General features: G+C 42.7%; 2 protein-coding genes across 6 annotated transcripts; both read left to right on the top strand.

The window, feature by feature from the left end:
- The first annotated feature begins 1,342 nt into the window (after positions 1-1,342).
- nrl (neural retina leucine zipper) lies at positions 1,343-11,271 on the top strand. Of its 4 annotated transcripts, XR_008607028.1 has the most exons (6): positions 1,695-1,853; positions 3,326-4,139; positions 4,231-4,512; positions 6,130-6,348; positions 8,814-10,789; positions 10,837-11,271. XR_008607028.1 is itself a non-coding variant. In XM_055045983.1 (5 exons), exons 2-5 carry the CDS (start codon positions 3,522-3,524, stop codon positions 8,976-8,978), a joined length of 1,284 nt encoding a protein of 427 aa, XP_054901958.1. In that variant the 5' UTR covers positions 1,343-1,361; positions 3,326-3,521; the 3' UTR covers positions 8,979-11,271. The 4 variants fall into 4 exon arrangements, 3 of the variants coding, with proteins under 3 accessions (XP_054901958.1, XP_054901951.1, XP_054901971.1); XM_055045983.1 differs by lacking the exon at positions 1,695-1,853 and adding an exon at positions 1,343-1,361 and having other exon boundaries at positions 8,814-11,271; XM_055045976.1 differs by having other exon boundaries at positions 8,814-11,271.
- Positions 11,272-12,836: 1,565 nt separating this feature from the next.
- On the top strand, positions 12,837-19,944 carry LOC129369426 (GTP-binding protein REM 2-like). 2 transcript variants are annotated; one of them, XM_055044824.1, is made up of 6 exons: positions 12,837-13,273; positions 13,401-13,461; positions 14,909-15,218; positions 15,301-15,374; positions 16,960-17,137; positions 19,285-19,944. In XM_055044824.1, exons 2-6 carry the CDS (start codon positions 13,408-13,410, stop codon positions 19,575-19,577), a joined length of 909 nt encoding a protein of 302 aa, XP_054900799.1. In that variant the 5' UTR covers positions 12,837-13,273; positions 13,401-13,407; the 3' UTR covers positions 19,578-19,944. The 2 variants fall into 2 exon arrangements, with proteins under 2 accessions (XP_054900799.1, XP_054900790.1); XM_055044815.1 differs by having other exon boundaries at positions 12,838-13,461.
- Positions 19,945-20,522: the final 578 nt, after the last annotated feature.

Consider the following 20,522-nt stretch of genomic DNA (forward strand, 5'->3'; position numbering starts at 1 on the left):
CGATTACAGTGAAGTTCTGGACTTTAACTGGGTCATTCGTGAACATGTTTTGAGCTAAACCATGACATCACAGTCCAAGCTGTATGTTCAGTGTTGTCATCCTGTTGGAAGATGAATCTCTGTCTCTGTCTCAAGTCCTTTAAAGCCTCTAACAGGTTTTCATTCACCCAACTTATCTTCAACTCATGCCAGCTTCCAGCCCCACAGCATGATGTTGCCACCGCCATATTTTACCCTGCGGTTGATGTGATTAGGCAGACATTCAGTGGGATGCATGTCGGCCAAACATGTCTGTTTGGATCTCATCTGACCAAAGCAACATTCTCAATGTGTCTAACAGTAAAAAGTTACTAGTCATAGTTTCCTTTGAATTGCTTCCTTTGAACTGTCAACTGATTTTTGGATCTCTCCGACTCCTCCAGAGCTACCAGTGGTGGTTTTGGGTTTGGGCAGCATGGCTTCCTGCCCAGGATGACATGGTTAAAGGGGTATCATTGAAAAAGCACATCTCACTCTACAGCTGAATAGATACACTGACACTTGTGTCTGATTCACATAAGCAATAATCTACATGGCTCCTGTTTGTTTTTTTGTTTTGTATTAAATCATCTCTGGTTTCAAATCCCAAATAATTAAATTGGCCAAGCCTAAACTGGATTGTTTCCTTTTATACAGATTTAAAACTAATTTAATGGTAATAAATTTAGTTACGACTGTTCTGTATTTTTAAGATGGAAAAAGTCACCTGCAAGAACTGCACTGGCTTTCAGGTGCGTGTGGGATCAACACTCTGCCTGCCGGGCCTCATTTTCAGTAGTTTGGTAGTTTGTAGTTGAGCCATACTCTTCCAGTATTCAGAATAAGTGTTCCATGAAAGGGGGTAAAGCTTGATATATCATATTGTGATCTAACTCTGCCTTATACATTTTCACAAGTCTACTGTATTCCCTGGTCTTCGTGGTGCTGTTTGTTCACAGATGTAACAAATAACACACTGGGATGAAGGGAATCGGTTCCACTGTTCGTTTGTTTTATTAGAGGTATCAGATCAAAATGAAACAAAACTTTGTGTTCTTCTCTTCTCTTACACCACAATAAAATGAGTGTTTCTAGATCCGATGTGCCGAAATGTCCAAAGGCTCAAGGGGGTATGATGACTTTTGCACAATCACATCCAAGCGCCAACACTTACTCTTTGGTCAGAGGGACTGTCCACAGTGAGGCAGCACAGAGTCTGCAGTTCAACCAGAGGCATGACAACAGATGTGTTTTCAGCTAAGTATTGAGTCAGGCAGAGTCCGACTTAGCAATACGACATAAAGGTGTGAGGGGAAAACTTCTGATAGAATAGTCATGACCTGGTAAGTTATTTTTACAGCGTCTCTCAGAGTTTATCGACTGATAGGCAGTGACCCCAGAGAGTGAGATGGGAATGTGAAGGTAAGGCTGTCCGTGTGAGCTTTAAGGTGAAACAAGGTGAACAAAAACAAAAAACAAGATTATAAAAAAAAAGGATAAAAGATAGAGAGGGAGCGAGACATTGCCAGAGTGTGTGAACATGCCTGTGAACCATGAGAGAGGGATGAGGGGGGAGGTAGAGAGGAGAGGGGTTGTTGCAAACAGGGATTTGAAGTGAGGGAGGGGAGGGGGGCAGTGGCGCTCAGTGACAGAGAGCTAAACCCACACACCATACACACACACACACACACACACGCATACACACACTGTTTCCTCTGTGTCTCTTTCCAAACGTGTCAGTCAACCAGTCAGTCAGTCAATTATTTGTGTGTGTGTGAGTCTGGTGGGGATGCCTGAAAAAAGCTCGTAACCATCCTTCATCTCTATGACCGGCGGTAAGACGATTTCCTTCCTCGATTGACGCCTATCTGATTCCCAGGCCTTCCTTTCGTTCCGTTTTCGTTCTACTTTGGTTCTTTCGCGAAGTGTGTTTTTGCCGTGACTCTGGTCCGGAGCCAGACTGAGGCCTCCATGGAGCCCTGACACCGTTTGCTTTCTTTTACAATCCATTTTAAGCCGCAGGGGTGCAGGACTAATGGGCTGTGCACCAAAGGCACCAGTTGAAGGTGGATTTTTAATTAGGTGTTCATTTGGATAATTACAATAATTAAATCTGAAGGTCTGTAATTAGTGTAGGTGGAAAACAGCTTTGCTCTTCTCAAGCTTTCTTTGATATCCTTAGCAGTGCAGATTGGATTAAAAAGTTTGGGCTTTTTGCTGATATTAGAACGCTGTGTGTGGCGATTTCTTTGAATTGAACGAATGCCTTGCTGGACTGATGTGAGATTATTTGTCTCCAAGATTTAAAATTAGAACGTAGAACGTTTTCAGTGATCATCGAGTTTGTCACAAATCACATTCTGACTCCTGAGCCACGTTAAAATTGTTTTTCACTCTGTTTTTTGAAAGTCTCTTGGCCTGGATTAAAGTCTGAACCTCTTGATAATTGGATTTGGTGTCTTGAGACGTGTATCTTTCTGTCAAAAATGATTAGGCCCATTTAATTTTTGTGCTCAAATTAGTCCTGAGTCCAGTGGTATGTTTTTATTATTGTTATTATTATTATTATTATTATTATTATTATTTGATGTTATATGTGTTGTCTTGTGTATGGTAGATATATAAAGATAACACCGTTCTGAAATGTAGTTTAAAGTATCTACTTTATTTATGGAAAAGTAGGCAATTTACTCAATTATAATAGATCATTTAAAATAAACAAAATTATCTTAAACAAAGGTATCACTTTTATACACACATATGTGCCGCTTTTATGTCTTGTGAACAAGTACTAAAATACTGAGTTTATAAAGTGACAGCAAAAGCATGGTACTGTCTGAGCAGTCTGAGCGACCTTCTAGCTTTTAAAAATTAGCTAATTAGTCTCTGAGCTGTTATTTGCTAATTGTGTAACATTTGAAATTTTGTGGCTTTTTAAATGATTTTATGAGACGTGCAAACACAAATTTGAAAGTCCAATTATGCGAGGTGAGTTTTAGTTTGTAAAGTCACTAATGACATGGCAGAAAACCTTCTAAAAGATTTGCTGCAATGTCAAAGTACAAGCTTAAAACATCAATAAATACAGTACGAGCTATTCTACAACCTGCACCTGTCAAGTTTTTCTTGTTTGAACAATCCCAAGTTGACCTGCTGGTTGCCAAAACGTTTTGACAGTGAGAAAGGACGTCTGGTTGTATATTTTAAGAACTAGGAAATATACAACCAGTATCAGTTATTGTGAATCTGACGAGATGGAGAGTAAATACGCAATCTCTTTCTTGTGACCCTGGTTTTGTTTCTTCAGGACACAAGAATCACAGACGAGATCAAGGAGACGAACGGTTTCTCACAGTGGAAATTCCTCAATCGCTTTACCTCCTGGTATCACTACTGTTGCCGTCTATGAGCTTCGTCGTGGCAGCGGAGCGGGCTTTCCTAAAATCCTGACACACGGAGAAACCCAGTAAAAGCTCCCAGTAGCAGCAGCAGCAGCAGACGCCATGTCTTCTCCTTCCCTCCCCATGCCGTCTCTCCCACCCAGCCCCCTGGCCATGGAGTACCTCAACGACTTTGACCTTCTCAAGTTTGAGGTGAAATCGGACACGCCTCCGCTTCCTCCTCCATGTTCGTACCCCAAATCTGGCCTACCCCATGACCCACTGAGCTCTCCGTACACCAGCAACCCTCCACATGACTCCAGTTTGAGCTCCAGTCCTTACAACTCGCTGCCGCCTTCTCCGACTCTCAGCGATGCGCACCCGCCACCCTCGGGCTCTTCCTCCATCTCGTCATCGTCCTCCTCCATCTCCTTCCCCCTGTCCATATCCAACAGCTTCACCTCGGGCATCAGCTCTGGGTCCCAGGGAAATGTGGAGAGCAGTCCCACACATGGTGGCCCTCAAGGCCCCACTCCTGCCTCTCTTGAGGACCTGATATGGCTGGCAGCGCTGCAGCAACAGTTTGGAGGGGAGGTGACGGGGCCTGCCACTTTGCTCGGCGCTTTGGGTGGAGTTCCAGAGAGAGGCGACAGAGAGAGGGGACCCGGGAATGGCTTTCTGGGATGCGAAGACGCAGTGGAAGCTTTGCTGAACTCAGCTGCCGCAGCGGTCAGCTCGCAGGTGATGCCAACAACTCCAGGGCTATTTTCTCATTTCTTGCACCTGTATCCTTTTGAAGGGCTGATTTTATTCCTTTTGTTAATCCTTCCAGTTCCCAGGTCTTTCTCAAAGCTCAAGCAGCAACCTGGGAGACTCCAGCAGTGACAGTGGAGGCGACATCTCCTGCACCAAGGCGGCAGACATGTGCCATCGTCCGCTAGTCTTCCTGTCGTCCGCCCCTCCCACGCTCCCTAATGGCGCCCCTGCCTCAGTTCCTTACCCCCAGCCACTCAGCCCCCAAGGCCGCCTTCATCACCACCAACATCACCATCATCATCCTCACCATCCCATTCATGCCAACCATCACCATCATCACCAGTCACAAGTCAGCCAGGTAAGCGTCACGTCGGTTCAGACTTTTCCTCGTAGTAATGGTTCCCTGAAAGATGCAACACCTTGCAACACACTTCTACACAAATGGTCCAGACCACAGGTGTCAAGGGTCGTACAGCAGTTTTCAGATGTGCCACTGGTACAAAACACTGGAATGAAATGGCTTCATTGCCTCCTCCTTGTGTAGATCATTTCTCCAGAGCCTTGCTAATGACCTAATTATTCAGGTGTGGTGGAGCAGAGGCACATCTAAAAGTTGTAGGACTGGAGTTTGACACCCCTGGTCATGACAGGTGACAATGTCCTCACGGGCTTGAGCCTTTCCCCAGCAGAAAGTTGTTGAAAAGAGAGACTATCATGTTGCCCGTTGTGTTTATAGAAGGTTTTTTGTGAATTGGGAATGTTTTATTGAAAGGCAAACAACGAAAAGGTGCCACATAAAGACTGACTGTGCCTGAGAGTAGGTGAAAAGTTAGCGTGGGAACTAAATCTTGTTTTCAACATCTTCGCTTTGGTCATATTTAGAAAGGACATTAAAACATTTCTCTAAATATTTTTCTCGATCACAAAAATAGAAGAATCCTTTTTCTATGTCAAAAAAGTCAATATTTATCATCCTGTATTCTTATCAAAATAGCCACAGTCATTAACTGTTAATTTGCACTTCTACGGATTTGCATGGTATATTCATCAGTTACAGACAATCTGGTTTAATTTATGGCAGAGGAAATACTTTCAGTATTTAAATGCCTAAAATTTGGGGAATTTGTTATTATTTGTTTGCTTTACAGTCCTGTCATTTAGAATAAAGAAATAAGCAGCTCCTACTGTTTTTTTGTTTTGTTGTTTTTTTTTTTTGGGGGGGGGTTGTTTTGTTTTCTTGTTTTCTTTTAGTAAAACTTTTAAGCAAAAGGTGACAGAAGTCACAGAATCCAGTTGGGAGCAAGAACCGAAGCACAACTGAACCGAAGCAAAGCAACACTGCTAAATCATCAGTGTTTGCAAGTAGATATAGAGTGACAACAATGTAAATACATAAACAAAGGCTTTAGCTGTCTTGTACAGTATAACAATTCTTCATCTGTGTGTAGCCTTTGTGTAACTGACCGCAGAGACAGATCGGCCTCATCAGGACAAATGCCTTATAGGCGCCTTTTGCTGCCACACTAAAGCGAGTTTGCATTAGATCACTCTGAAATGATCTTCAGCGAATGCAGCACCACAGGCAAACAAAACTTTACAAGCTGTGTTCTGGTCGATCAAGATGTCTCGATGGATCTTCATATGGAGCACGGCGTGAGCTTACGATAATATCTGCTATTATTGCTGCACCTAATCCCGATAACTGTCACCCACACTTAAATCAGATTACATGACAGATTATGAACATGTGGTGCAGAAATGTGCATCCTGACAGCCACACACACACACACACACACACACACACACACACACACACACACACACACACACACACACACACACACACACACACATCACAAGTAGCCAAAACATTCAAGTAAATGTTTTCCCAAACTTATTTCGCACTCCTTTACCACGCACTGTGCTGAAACTTTAGCAAGCGACATAAACTCTGTGTTTCCGCTCCTCCGCTCAGCAGTGTGGGGTGAACGAGCGCTTCTCGGACGAGCAGCTGGTGAGCCTGTCGGTGCGCGAGCTCAACCGACACCTGCGCGGCGTGAGCAAGGACGAGGTGGTGCGCCTGAAGCAGAAACGCCGCACGCTCAAGAACCGCGGCTACGCCCAGTCCTGCCGCTACAAGCGCCTGCAGCACCGGCACGCGCTGGAGTCGGAGAAGCACCTGCTCACGCAACAGGTAGACACGCACGCGCGCGCGCGCGCACGCACACATGCAACAGATGCCCAACTAGCACGGACTTTAGCAGCCATGTAGCCCGACGTGAAAACATTTAGCGGCGTTTTGACGCCGGAAATGCCTCAGAAATATGCAGAGGCAGCCATTTGACTCATTTAAAGTTAAGACTGTTTCACACGAACGCAAAGACCTGAGCATAAATGGGCCCTCCCCCTCAAGAGCCATTTGGGTTATTTTATTCTTTTTTTTCCATAAAAATAATGAATTCCATAATACATTGTCAAATATATATTAGTGTAAAAACAAATCATTCGTAGTGAAATTGTGTGTTTCTGATGTTATAACGACATAGAAATTATTACCAAAAAAAAAAAAAAATCAGCCGCCTAGTGCCCCTGGGGCCCGAAGCAGCTGCTTAGTTTGCTTATGCCTTTGGCCATAAAGTTGGTGAACCTCAACATTCTGTTCATTTCATTGGGATTTAATGTGATAGGTCATCACAAAATAAAGGGTCAATGTAAAATGGAAAGACAAAAATAATGTGTGAAAAGTTTAGCATAGGGTCATATTTAGGCCTGTTATGATAACAAATTTTGCTGGACCTTAAATCATCCCAGAAGTTATCGCGATAAACCGTAACGTTGTTGCTTTGAGACCATTTTCAAGTAACATGATGGAAATTGCATAATAATGCAAAGACATATTAATAAACTTTCAATTCTAACGAACAGCTACCAGCAGAACTGTAAGACATTTGAAATATCCAGAATAAACAAACAACTCAGGAACAAAAAAAAAAAATGAATTATGAAGTCTCTGTGAGCAAAACGGCCCTTCAAAATAACGGCTTGACCTGAGACTTTTATCATCCAGTTTTGGTAGAAAGAGAGAGAAAAGTTAAATTATTGAGTTTGTTTTAATTTATGATGAGGTTCATTTATTGTTTTCTGCGACAAGCTTTGTTGTATGTAACCCCCTCTACTCTGATGCCCCTAAGTAAACCCAATCCCAAGCTTTGAGTATTATTTACTCTTTCAAACAAACAGAAAGCAATAATCAGAGAATAAGTTAAAAAGCTCATGGCGACTCTGAAAAAGAGATATAAAGATCCACAGCTCAGGTGGTGTATGGCCAAGTGTATGGTGGTGGTCACATCATGCTGTGGGGAGAAATCTGAAGGAAGCTAATAGGAAGGCAGGTGGATGGAGATAAATGCCAGAAGAAATTTCTTGATTTATCTTCACGAAATACTTGAAGGTGAATGTGTATTTTTCACTTGGAAGCACATGTGTCAAACTCAAGGCCCGGGGGCCAAAAATGGCCCACCGTAGCTTTTTACGTGGCCCTCCAGGCTCCAAGTTACATCAATAAGTTCTTCCGGTTTTTCACAGATTTGCAAAAGTCTCACAAAATCAACAGATCTCCACATTTTTTTTCATTTCACTGAAAATTTTTTCAGAAAATTTATCAGAAAACATTGGGCTTAATTGACTGCTGCCTCAGCTTCACGTGATGTCCAGCTATGGTTACAGCGAGGAATGAAAACTCACATTTAAAGTTGCACACTCGCACAAATGTCATAAAAATTCCTTACAAATATTTCTAAATTAGAGCTACAATATCTGTGAACTCCCCACCCCCACAAAAGTAATCACAAAATTCTGGAGGGACAGCTATTTATTAACATTTTAAATGTTTGATTGGTTTCATCGACACATTCTGGCTTCATCGGCCCTTTAAGAACATTACGATTTTAGATCAGGGAGTTTGACACTCCTGATCTAAACCACACAGACTTCAATCAACACATATAGTCAAAGTTCAGAACTAAATTCAAATGAGAATCCTGACATTAAAATAAAAATAAAAATGTGTTTGAACTATTTTCGCAATTACAAATGGACACCTAGAGTCACCATTGAACCAAAAGGTTGTAAATACAACTTAAACCTGGAATCGTTCTTATAAGGAACAAACTACTTAAAATATTTTGTATGGAAAACCATGATTTCCCAAAAAATTAAAATAGAAAATAATAAATTAAGAAATAAAATAACTTTCAAATAATTAAATATATAAAATAATAGATATTAAAAAAATGCTTGATGAGATTATGAGGGTATGGCTTTGAGTCTGTAGGTACGTCAGCACTGGATTCCAGATAGAGAAGAATAGATCCCTCGACCCTCTTAGCGAACGCCTAATCTTTCTGAATAAACTGCATCAGATCTCCCAGACATAGTCCGGCTTTAGGCGGGTCAGTGTCATAATGATGTCCTGCAAGCAGTGATGTGTGCGTGACGTTTCCTTCAAAGTTTTAATGGACCGGAAGTTAAAGCTTTGGGAACGTGAAACAGCGCAGACATCACCGGAACTTTGCAGCACCATTAAGAATAACTCCAAGAAGCAATAATTCTGTGTTTTTTTCTTGGTTTTGTTTTGCTTTTCTTTTCTAAACTCTTTAGCTGGAACAGCTGCAGTGTGAGCTGACCCGGGTGCTGAGGGAGAGGGACGCCTACAAGGCTCGCTACGAGAAACTCCTCAGCACAAACCCGGGAGCCGGCGGCGAGGCGGCCCCTCAGGCACGCACCAGTAACCCGCCATCCCCGCCCCCTGACTACTTCCTCTGAGTTCATCAAGCATTTAAAAACAAGACCAGCCAAAAGGGAGCAATATTCTGATGAGTGATGACACTGGGGGATGCAGGAGGGGGTGGAAAACCAAAATCTGTGTGTGTGCATGGTTGTGTTTGTGTGTGAGAGACATTTTAAAGAGACGCGTTTTCAGGTAGCTTTTGGGCTTTCCAACTGTCACTCTGAGTGACAGAAAAAAAATCGAGCGATGCGGTCTGACTTTGTTGATAAGGAGCCTTGCAAAAGTTCTTGAGCTTTTTCTTTCTTTGTTTTACATTTTGACACATAAAAACAAACATTATGTATTTTATTGACATTTTTGCTACAGATCAACTCAAAGCAGTGAAAGGAGACGTTCTTTTTTCTTCTCTAAATCAAAAAAATTTTATTGTTCAGTCCATCTGAGTCACTGCTTTGTAGAAACTCATTTTGCTGCAACAACAGCTGCAAGTCTTTTTAGGGTATTTTCTCTGAAAATTTTCCAACTTGACTCCAGCGCAGTCAGACTAAATGACAAAATTTAAAATCTCAGCTCAGGTTTTTAAAAATGATAACAAAAATCATCTCATGTCTGGGCCATTCTGTCAACCCAGTGTGCTTGGAGTCAAACCATTCGGTTGTGGCTCTGGCTGCAGCCATGTTTTTAAGCCTTCGCAGGCTCCATCCAGTGCTCCTCTATTGTCGTGCATTTCCCATCAGCTCTAACCAAATGGTGAAGGAAAAAAGTATCTATGGCAGGTGATCATATTTCTTCCACTTCACAGTAGTTTTGCTACATCATGTTGGTCCAACACAAAAAAAGAATGTCTGAAATGCATTAATGGGGCAGTAGAAAGTAAAATTGACTTTTCTGAAAAAAGCCTGAGTTTTTAAAGAGACAAAGATCCAATATCAAGGCACTAAATTACAAAGTAAAATGTCCTGTTTGGCAGCATTTTATAGCAACTCAAGGTAACATACTTGATCGTGTTACATAATGACACTACGTCCCGGCAAAACACACAAAACTGCCCTTTAAAGTACATGGTGATGAAGTGACGAAATGTAAAAAAAAATTTTAAAAAGGGGATATTCATATTTTGGCAAAGCACTGAATATACACTTTTCTGTGACCGCACAAAAACCTCCTGAGAGCTCTCCTGAAATCAGTGCAACCGATCAAGAGCTTTATAGTCCCTCACACTGCTGAGCGTGGTATCTATGCAATAATAGAATATATCTGCTATGTACTTTCCATATGTCCAAATGAGTTATCAAGACTCACTGTAGCATTTTTCTTCTTCTTCTTTTGTTTTGTTTTTTTTATTTTTTATTATTTTTATTTTTTTTTTACAATAAGCTGCTAAAGCTGCAGAGGTCTGAGTAGTGCAGTGATGACACGTGGAGTGATATGGGATTGGATCACGTTTCCATGGCATGCAGTTGAATATTTGCCAGCTAATATTTCACAGTTGCCTACCAAAGTTTTTAAGCTCACCAACACTTATTCTTTGTATAAAAATAAAAAATAATGACAAAAAAAAAAAAGAATAATCATAGATTAAAGAATGTACAAGGATACCTTTCAGAGGAATCCATCAGCGATTGTGACATTGCTCTTGTGTTTTAGCAAAAGGAATCTCCTTTTCTTACTAGCTGAACATAATATAGTTAGTGGCCTTCAGCCAAGAACAAAGTACAGACTTGCTATTTGCTACAAACAATCAAGTTTTTTTGTTGTTGTTTTTTTCTGCTAATGCAGAGATGTAGGGTTCTGGAAACGTATTTCGAAGTAATCCATCGCTGAGTAAAGACATCTAGAAGGCTTGGTGTAAATAGGAAGATAAGGAGACCTGCAGAGGGAAAACCTCTGCAGGTCTCCTTATCCAAAGTAAAATGTGACCCCACAGAGCTGGTCACTGTGGACTCAGATGCTGTGGGACTAATTAACAGTTCAGGGATGAAAACAAAGACGGAAACACAAACTGTTCTTGAGATACCTTCTGAGCTGGAGTTAAAACGCCAGGTTTCATTCATTAGAGGCTATTTATTTTGTGTGAGTGTAGGTACAAAAGAAAAAAAGAAAAGAAATCAATTGTTCTTTTATTTATTCTCTTATTTATTGGGTATTTAATGTTTATTTATGTACTTCTAATTATTTTACTGGTTTCCATTCCATTAGTGTGTATTTTTACTTCCCTACAGTTTATCATTTTACTCTGTCGTGACTAGAATTAACATTATTTAAGAAGCGCGGGCCATCCCCGTGGTTTTCCGCTCCCATTGTAGTGTGGTTTCATACATGTATAAAATAAACAAAGTTGTTTAAAAAAACAACAACAACAACCTTGCATTGTCTCCATGTTTTATTGCACACCTTGCAGCGAGGTGTTAACCTCCTCTCCCCTCACGTTCCCATATCCGTGTATCTCCCACATTCTGTCCCCGGTAGGCCTTTTTTTTTTTTTTTTTTCTTTTTTGTTGGCAGCCACATGCCCATCCATCCCTCCCTTTATCTCTGAGCTTCTATAGTGAAGCGTTGACCCTGGGTGTGTGCTGTTTGGAATGACCTCATCTTCGGCTCTGCCTCCCCCTCTGTGTGTGTGTGTCTCTCGTTCTCTCTCTGGCCTGTATAATGGAGCAGGATTAGGGATATAATAGCAGTATGGCCGTTCACTGCCGGCGTCCATTGTTGCTTTGTGAGGGGGGTTGGTGGAGGGTGTGGGCTGTGGGGGGGCAGCATGACTACTAGTGGTCAGACATATTCCGACACAAAATGCATCCAAAACACACACATCTTGAACAATCTTTCTACCTGTGCTCATGCACAAGTGTGACGAATATATCTAAAGCTGTTCAAAAGCAGGAGACAGAGTATTGTAGTGGAGCCGGCCCAAGGCAGAAGTGCAGCAAGCGGCCACTGAAGGCCCCCTGCTGGCCTGGAGGTGCCAAGCGCAATCGAGGTTTCAGAGGACAGGATGAAAAATGTTCTGGTTGTAGAAACACGATTCAAACAAACAGAGTAGTCATGAACCGCTACATTTTTAAGATAAGCAAGTGGCCGTTCTTCAGTGGTGTGCCCAGACATTTTGGAGGAAAAATGACAAAGTATATTTTTAAAAAAAGGTACGTTGTGTGGCAATTTGAAACATGGGCTGTCTTAGAAGTGTGATATTTATTACAAGTCACACACTGCACTGTACATTTTTATTATGTTTTTTTTTTTTTTTTACTCAGAAGAGCACTGTTTGTCAACAGAAAAATGAGAAGATGCTGTAGCACCACCTAGCAGTGGTGTCCAAACTGCTGCCCAGGGGCAATTTGTGAACTTTGAACTGATTTTTTTCTATGCTCCCCAACTGCAGTACAAGAAAAATTTGTTAATGAAACTTTTTTACTTCTAATCAGTAAAATTATTACCGTTGCTGATGGCCCAGGTCAGATTCACTTCAGCCTTGGCAAAAAACCCAAAAAAACTATTCATACAAAATAAAATTGTTATTCTTCTACTTTTAAAAGAAAGACCCCATGAACATTCCTTTAAGGAATTAATTCATTAATGAACGTAGATGACAACACCCTCTGACATGGTCAATATTAAAGATGAAATGGACCAAAACTGGTAGTTGTGGCCATCATGTCAGATCCTCCCTCCGGACGTGTAGAATTCCAGACAGACTGTCATAACTCTGTCTTCCTATAAAAAACAACCCAATAAATTGCTTAATTTGACATATCTCCCAAGGATGTGGTCACTCTGTAACCAATTAGTACAGCAGACGCTTGTCTTGTACTGCTCTCTAGAGGCTGTGCTCTGCATCGCCCCCATCTCCGGCACCAGAGGTTAATGAGAGCTTCGTGACTCTGATCCATCCTTCCACAGTCCTGCTTCTCCTCAAGCAACACCCCAGCTCTGTTTTTCTCTCCTTCTAATTAATTAACTGTATGCATCTGCAGGGGACACCTGCTGAAAAGCTCTTTTCTTTCTGTCTTTTTTTTTTTTGTTGTTGTTGTTGGCCAGATTCTTCTTTCCTCCTCAGCAGGAAATCTGGATCCATTTAGTAGGTGTGAGTCACACGGCAGTCGGTCTGAGGTGATGAATTACCGTGCTGCCTGCGGAGCTGGACCCGGGCCCTATAATCTGAGAGAACAGTGAGGGAAGAGAAAGGAAAGGTAGGGAGAGAGAAAGAGAGAGAGGGAAAGAGGGAGGGAGGAAGTACACAAGGGAGGAGAGAGAGAAACAGAGAGAGAGAGAGAGAGAGAGAGAAAGAGAATCCGTGCCTACTTTGTAGTTGCCTACAGACACCTGAGAGGTGAGAAACCAGACCGGGCCGGTGGAGCTGGGGCTCATTAAATGACTGGGCTGGGGGTTCAGAGGGTCGTTCCTGGCGTTGCTCTCTCTGTCTTCCGGACTGCTCACTCCCGATCGCTTTATTTCAGCCTGCAGATGCCGACAGATGTGCCCGAAGACAGGCTCAGCGTCGAGGAGAATGCGGCCAAGGTAAGGAGGGCATGAAGGCGCTTAGGGAACCCCTTAATCCCCCTGGAATGATTAAAGCACATCATTATCTATTAGCTGTTGTTGTGACTGTTCAGAGTCAGTATGGAGGAGCGTTTTCTGTATAGGTGTGTGTTAAATGTGGGTGGAGAGTGGGTGTCCCTAAGTTTTTACATATATTTTTTTTCAATATTATATACTAAAATTAAAGTCCTTTCTCGTGTTATATTACTTATACATAATAATATGTATATTTCAATTTAAACAGTTTTCCGCTGAAAACCTCTGAAGGAGTTGGCGCCAATTTGCAGAGCGCCTGCAACTGGCAAGCTGGTCCTGCATTAGTGTTCATGTATTTCCACACAATTTCATAAGTTATGAAAAAAGAAATGCAGTAATAAAGTCATTTTTGCCTCTCTAATGTACAATGGCGTCTTGTTATTTTGACAAGTATGTAAGAGCAAAGTCGTCAAAGATTTTTCACCAAATGGCAGAGGGGTTAGCAACTAGCTGGCTAGTAGTAAATGAGTATGATATATATTTCTTTACACAATTTTGCAATTTTAGAAAAACAAATTGCAAAATGTATTTTGTTCAAAACCTTTACCTGTGCAGTACATATTTGTTATGTCTTTGAAACTAATCAGACACGGGAACAATGGCGGAGATAAATATCGGTTGTTAATATCGGATCACTTTAATCAAATCAATACCGATACAGATTGAAAAATTACTAGTATTAGCCGATACTGATGTCGATGCAGATATATCGGTCATCCCTACTTACAATAGTTATTGGTTTGTTGAAAAACAAATCTTCTTGAAGAATGAGATGCCGTCCCACAACAGTGTGTGACCAAGCTGGTGACCAGCATTTAGGGGGAGGTACCAGGCTGTGTGGTCCATTCACACACTTCAGAAGCTGCTGTTTCTTGAACTAATCAATTGTTAACTTGGCTTCAAGCTTCAATCATCCCATCCTGTAAATGCCGTCAAAACGCAAAATAACGTTTTTGCCATTGGCAGAGAGGATTCGACACGTCTTCACTGTGTACAACTCTGCTGCTCAAACCACGATTTCCTAACAAACATGGGATTGTGCAAATGGAAATGAGAAAGATTTTTAATTGTTTAAGATTTATTGCCAATTGGCATCGTCTGCCATGCACAGTTTTCTTAGCTTCCTTCCTGGGTGTATTTTTACTGCTGCTGTGTTGGAGCTGGTACCATCAGGAGGACTCTTGCTCCGGTGATGCAGGAGAGAAGAGACAAAATTCACACGCTTTCATTGTGTGAAAATTGTACTCATGTCTTGAAAGTTGTTGGATTTTTATTTTGTTTTGTTTGGTTTTTGTCACTTGGTTCTTTCGGTTTCAACATGATGCAGTATGAGCGGAAGAAAGTTTGGGAACTTATTGAACGTGTGTTACTGTGTGTTTTGTTGGTTCAGTGTGACAGCATGACTCTGCCCAGCACCCCCACGGTCCGCAGAGGAAGCACCCCTCTGCCGATAAAGCACCAGCTCAGACGAGAAGAAGCTGTCCACGATGACGTGGACTGGGCCTCGGGAGCCGCCGGGCCTTCCCCCTCGCCGCTCGGCTTCAGCCCGGCCCTGGACGACCCTCCCATCGTCTCCGTGGAGGGCAGGAAGGACGGGCCGCTGCGCGTCGCCCTGCTGGGTCAGAACGGAGTCGGGAAGTCCTCCCTGGCTCTCGCCTTCGCCGGCGACATGGACCGGGCCGCGTCGGTGGATTCTGATGGTACGCGAGATTAACGGAGGCAGTAAGTAGAACAGCAGGGTGTGTCGTCTGAGAGCTGACCGATGCCGTCCTCCGTCCTTAGGGGAGGGCTACGTGCGCACAGTCAGTGTGGACGACGAGGAGAGCACCATCGTTATCTATGACAACTGGAGACAGGTGAGCCAAACAACACTTCAGGGTCCGCTCTGCTCCCAGCTCCCTCATTAGGCCAGACGAGACCCCTCTGCATCTGAAACCCTTCTGAGCTCACCTACTTTTCAAACATTTCACAGAACTGTATGTTTTCTTCTTCTTTTTTTTAAACCTAATTCCTGGAATGGTAAAGGGAGAAGTTTTCATTTCCCTTCCTATATTTGAGGTTTGTAATGTACACTGCAAAAACACAAAATCTTACCAAATAACTAGCATCTAGTTTCTGCGCCAAATGATTTATTTCTCATTTTGAAATAAGATGATCAAGTAACGTTTGAGCAAGACAGAAGAGCTTGTTTTAAATCAATAGTTCCTGAAAACTACTAGTTCCAGAGGTGGATTATTTCACTTGGAACAAGACATATTCCCCAAATGATAAGTGAAATAATCTGCCAGTGAACCGAACACTTTCCAATCATTATTAAGGAATTATTGACTTATCTTGCTGAAAGGTTGCTTGCAAGTTAGTTTTATTTTATTTCAAGTGCACAGAGACGTTTGCACTAGGAACAAGACCAAAATGACCTCTGTGAAGATTTTGTGTTTCTGCAGTGTAGTGAAGGATGAACATAGACTCCAAATAAAAGACAAGTAAAATTTTTATCTGAGCTCACCCCGGGATGCCTGCTGCTTTAGATGGACTGCCAGTACAAATATTTAGAGCATCTAAAAGAATGAGAAAAGGTGCTCTGGAGTATTACTGTCGCATGTATATGCAAGTGAAGTGAAATCTGCTCCCATTGTGTACCTGGAAATCATTGGGGGCTATTTTTGTTATTGTTTTTTTTTTTTGTTTTGTTTTGTTTTGTTCTCGTCAGCACCGTGGCAAAAAATAATTGCCCATGCTGGAGAGGAGTCGTGACAAAAAAAATACAAAAAATAAAAGGAGAGGACAGTAAATCTGCAGCATGTGCATCTGTTCCAGCGAGGCGCGCTCGCTCTCGGTTCGTTTGCATATCTCTTCCTATTTTTTTTCTCCTTCGAGTGCGTTTCAGAGGCGTCTGTGTGAATGTTGGCTTGAGCCGCCCACAGCCTGGGAGTACCAGCTGACTGCGTTTGCGTTTCTGATTTAGACGGATGTGTGAAAAATACCCAAGACTCACCATTTTGTTGCTGCACTCCCATCTTTTTTGGGGGGTGGGAGGGTTGGCAGTTTTTGAAATCTGGAGTGGAGACGTGCTTGTCATCATCAGTCTCTGCTTAGCAGTGGCGGTTCAAGCCTGTATGGGGCCCCGAACAGGATTTAACATGGGGCCCCTCATGACTGCCATAAATCAACTAATATCTGCTTTATGTTATTTCATAGTCAATCAGTTTTGTATTATAGGTTAAACATAACAATTGATATGATAGTGTTCAGTCTGCAGTGCATGGCTGCTCACTAAGGTTTGAAATAAAACGTCCTGTGTCTCTGTGACAACATCTCCTGGGGATTCCTCGCGACAGCTGTGTGTTTTTATTCCACATCTTGTTGAAGTGCAAAGTGTTTCGGCGAGTAAAAGACTGAGTCTCCACCTATTTATTTATTTATTTATTTACCTTCCCACAGGACCTGTCGGCTCTCCAGTGTGAAGTGTGCGTCCTGGTGTTCTCCGTGACCGACAGGCGCAGTTTCCACCGCACGGCGCAGCTCCGTCTCCTCCTGAGAGAGACGCAGCCTCAGACTCCCATAATCCTCGTCGGGAACAAGAGCGACCTGGTCCGCTCGCGCGAGGTCACGGCTCAAGGTGCGCTTCCCGCTCCCGCGGTTCCCGCGCGCGCCTCGCGCTCTCACCCCGTCCAGGTGGCGGGATTCCCTGCTATTGGAATGGCGGTGAACAGCAGCGTGAACGTAAAGTGCGTGTCTCGCGGCGGTGTGGGAGTGCAGAGGGTGCCACAATTACAGTCAGAGCTGGAGAGCGCTCGTAGTGAGTGTGCGCTGCCTCTTCACATTCATAACACTTTCGCATTCATTCGGGCTTGTGTGACAGAGTGTTATTAGCTCCATTACACGAAGGTTAAGATAAACACCGGCGGCACTAAAGTCAACGACCAGTTTAAACTGGTTAAAACACCAGAGAAAGTTGCATTATTCCGAGCATAAAGTTGCAATATTGTGCCTCTATTCTTCTAATAGCATAACTTTATTCTCACCATTACATTTTTCCTCCCTTTTTCTCATGGAGTCAATCTAATACTGTGTTTATAATTAGAAAGATCAGCTCAGTCCATTTTTTTTTCCATTTCATCTTAATTCTTTTTGTTTTTTTGCTTTAAAAAAACAAAAAAAAAATTAATTATTCCAGTCTAAACTCAGGTGTGCCTTAAAGAAATGAATAAAAACAAAAAACAAAATGAGGATTATGTGTGTGGGAAAACCAATTACAGCCTTCCTACTTTACAGGATTTGAGAGGAAAAGTAGCAGTTTGGGGTTCACCAAGTAAGTGCGCCCTGCAAATTGTGTAATTAAGCAGGTGGTGAGCTCTGGAAGAGGTTATAAGAGCATTTGTTAACGATTACGAGTTCATTATTCAGCAGCGAGAAAGATCTTTCACAAGTTGAAAATATTCAGAGCAGCACCACACTCTTTTCCTCGTCGCCATGATGGGATAGTTTTGTGTGGAGGTTTGAGCAGGGAGCTGAATTTAACAGAACTTGGAATACATCTGTAACAAAAACAAAATGTGGGGCAAGAGATGAAGAGATGAAACGAAGGTGTTGCAATGGCTCAGTCAAAGTTCAGATCTCAACTTGACTGACGTTTTTGCAAAGTTATTCCAGCTGATGTGGCTGTATGAGTCGCACGCCTCGATAGCCGAAACTGAAATATGGATTACTTTCTTTAGACATTATAACACAGCTGCCAGATTTACACACAAACGGCTCAAAGAACGTTGTATTTTAAATCAACCACAGTGCACCCTGCCGTGGGAAATGACTGCACTGTTCATTATGTGAAGCTCCTTAATGTAACGAGTGTCTGGGGTCTTTGTGGCAGGTTACATTGATTACTGTTTGTGCTGCTAATGGCACCAAAATATCTGCTACCATAATAACAGGAAAAAATCAGCGCTGCAACATTCTTTCTGTTTGTAAAGGAAATGTCCTTCTTCTAGTACGAGACAAATCGACTCCAAAATACACTCAAGACGCAAACCTTGGAGTACTGACCCTCTGTCCACCCACTCTGCCTTTGTTTGACCCACAGCTGCAGACATGTGTATGTCTGTTTTCAATTCATGCACCGGTTATTAATACGTTTGCAAAACACTAACAATGTTCTTAAAAAAACAACAACTTTTCACCCAGAATCTAACTGAAGTGTCATCATCAGAGCCGGACCAAGGGATATGCTAGCTAAGCTGCTGCTGAGGGCCACCAGGGGGCTCCCAAGAGCATCATTTGATTGATTTCTTTTTCTGGTGATAGATTCCACCTTGTGCACATTTTGCACTCCTATTTCAAATTTATACAACAAAAGAAATGAAATTTTCTGACTTCTTTTTACTGCATATTTGGTGTTTTTGTCTGCAGATGTTACTTTCAAATTAATATGTCATTACTTGAATACAAATCTGCATTTCTGAATGCAAATTAATCAGAGCATCTTTGCTTGTTCTGTTATTCCCAAATCAACAGCCATAATGACACCTCTATGGTGTAAGCTAATTACAAATGACGCTAATCGTAGCAGGTGTTTTACATGTGTAGTACTGCCCAGAAATGATGTAGTATCTGGGCTTCAACATGTTGGTATTGGTGGCCAAATTAAAATCTGCTTAGGGCCCCAAAAAGGCCCTAAGCAGGCCTTAAAACCTCTTAAGTAGATTACGCTACAGATTTTTTGCTCCGACGCATGATTTTTATCGACTTCCCCCCTGTCGTCTCCGTCAGAGGCCGTGTCCAGCGCTGCCCTCTACAACTGCCTGTATCTGGAGATCTCCGCCTCCCTGGACCACCGCACGGAGGAGCTCCTGGACTCCGCCGTGCGACTAGCCAGAGGTCAGCCGCCGTGGCCCCCGGGATCCAGCGCGGAGGACATGTGCGGAGGAGGTCAGCGAGAGAGCATCACCTCGCGTGCTAAACGCTTCCTCACCAGCCTGATGCCCCGGTACCCACGCGAGAGGGAAGTGGGCAAGTTCCTGAGACAGAAGTCCCGCTCGTGCCACGACCTGGGGGCGCTGTGATCGCACGCGGCGAGGAGGTTCAATAGCTTAGCAGAAACAACTCGAGGTGATGTAGTAAAGCAGCAGAAGGGAGGAGGGAGGGAGTGACGTGGCACTTAGAGGACAGAGATGTAGGATGTGAATGGCAGATGGGGGGGATGTGCGTAAATTTACCGGTGAAACCACAGAAAGGCATCGCAGTATGGTGTGAAGGATCATCCGGCGCACAGGAGATGGGAAGAAACGATAGCTATCATGTCAAACGGCAAAATTTTGTACACAAGTTCAAAGAAAACAAGGAAAATATACTGGTGTAAATAAGCTGTAGATGTGATACCTAACTGCCACAGCTTTAAAAGTGAAATAAATAGCTTTTTTTGAGTCTTCAGACTGCTGTTTCACATTGGCATTGAGTTCTACTTTTGTGTTGTCACCGTGAGCGGATGGGAAGTAATCAAAGCAGAGGAAAGAAACACACAGCATAAAGGCATCTCTGCAGATATCCATAACCTTTTACCGGGTGAGGCCTCATGTTGCGCTCATTTCTTTTAAGCTGTAATTGCATCCATGATGACGGCGGAGGAGCCACGAAGGACAGACAGGAAATAAAGAGATCCACAGAGCAACAGCAAGGCAGGCGATGCAAAAGGACAGCAGATCATTGTATATAGGCCGACTGTTGCCATGTTACTGTTGTCTAGGAAACCTGGAGTCACAGAGACGTGGACATTATGTCCACTCTCGCTCTTTGGATTTGTCTCAGCGCTTCGGTTAGGGAACGAGGAGGTTGGTTGTTGGTGACTACGTTGCATTTTCAGAGTTCAAATACTTAAAATAATTTCTAGAAAATGAAGATCTTTCTTCTTCATGGACTCATCTGCACACTCTGCCCACAGTACTTCTGTCCTCCCACGGCCACCCACACGTCCAAAGATCCTGGATCATTATACTTTTTTTTTTTTTTTT

This window comes from Poeciliopsis prolifica, unplaced genomic scaffold (genome assembly GCF_027474105.1).
Source record: "Poeciliopsis prolifica strain line A6 unplaced genomic scaffold, Auburn_PproV2 SCAFFOLD002, whole genome shotgun sequence".
Classification (NCBI taxonomy): domain Eukaryota; kingdom Metazoa; phylum Chordata; class Actinopteri; order Cyprinodontiformes; family Poeciliidae; genus Poeciliopsis; species Poeciliopsis prolifica.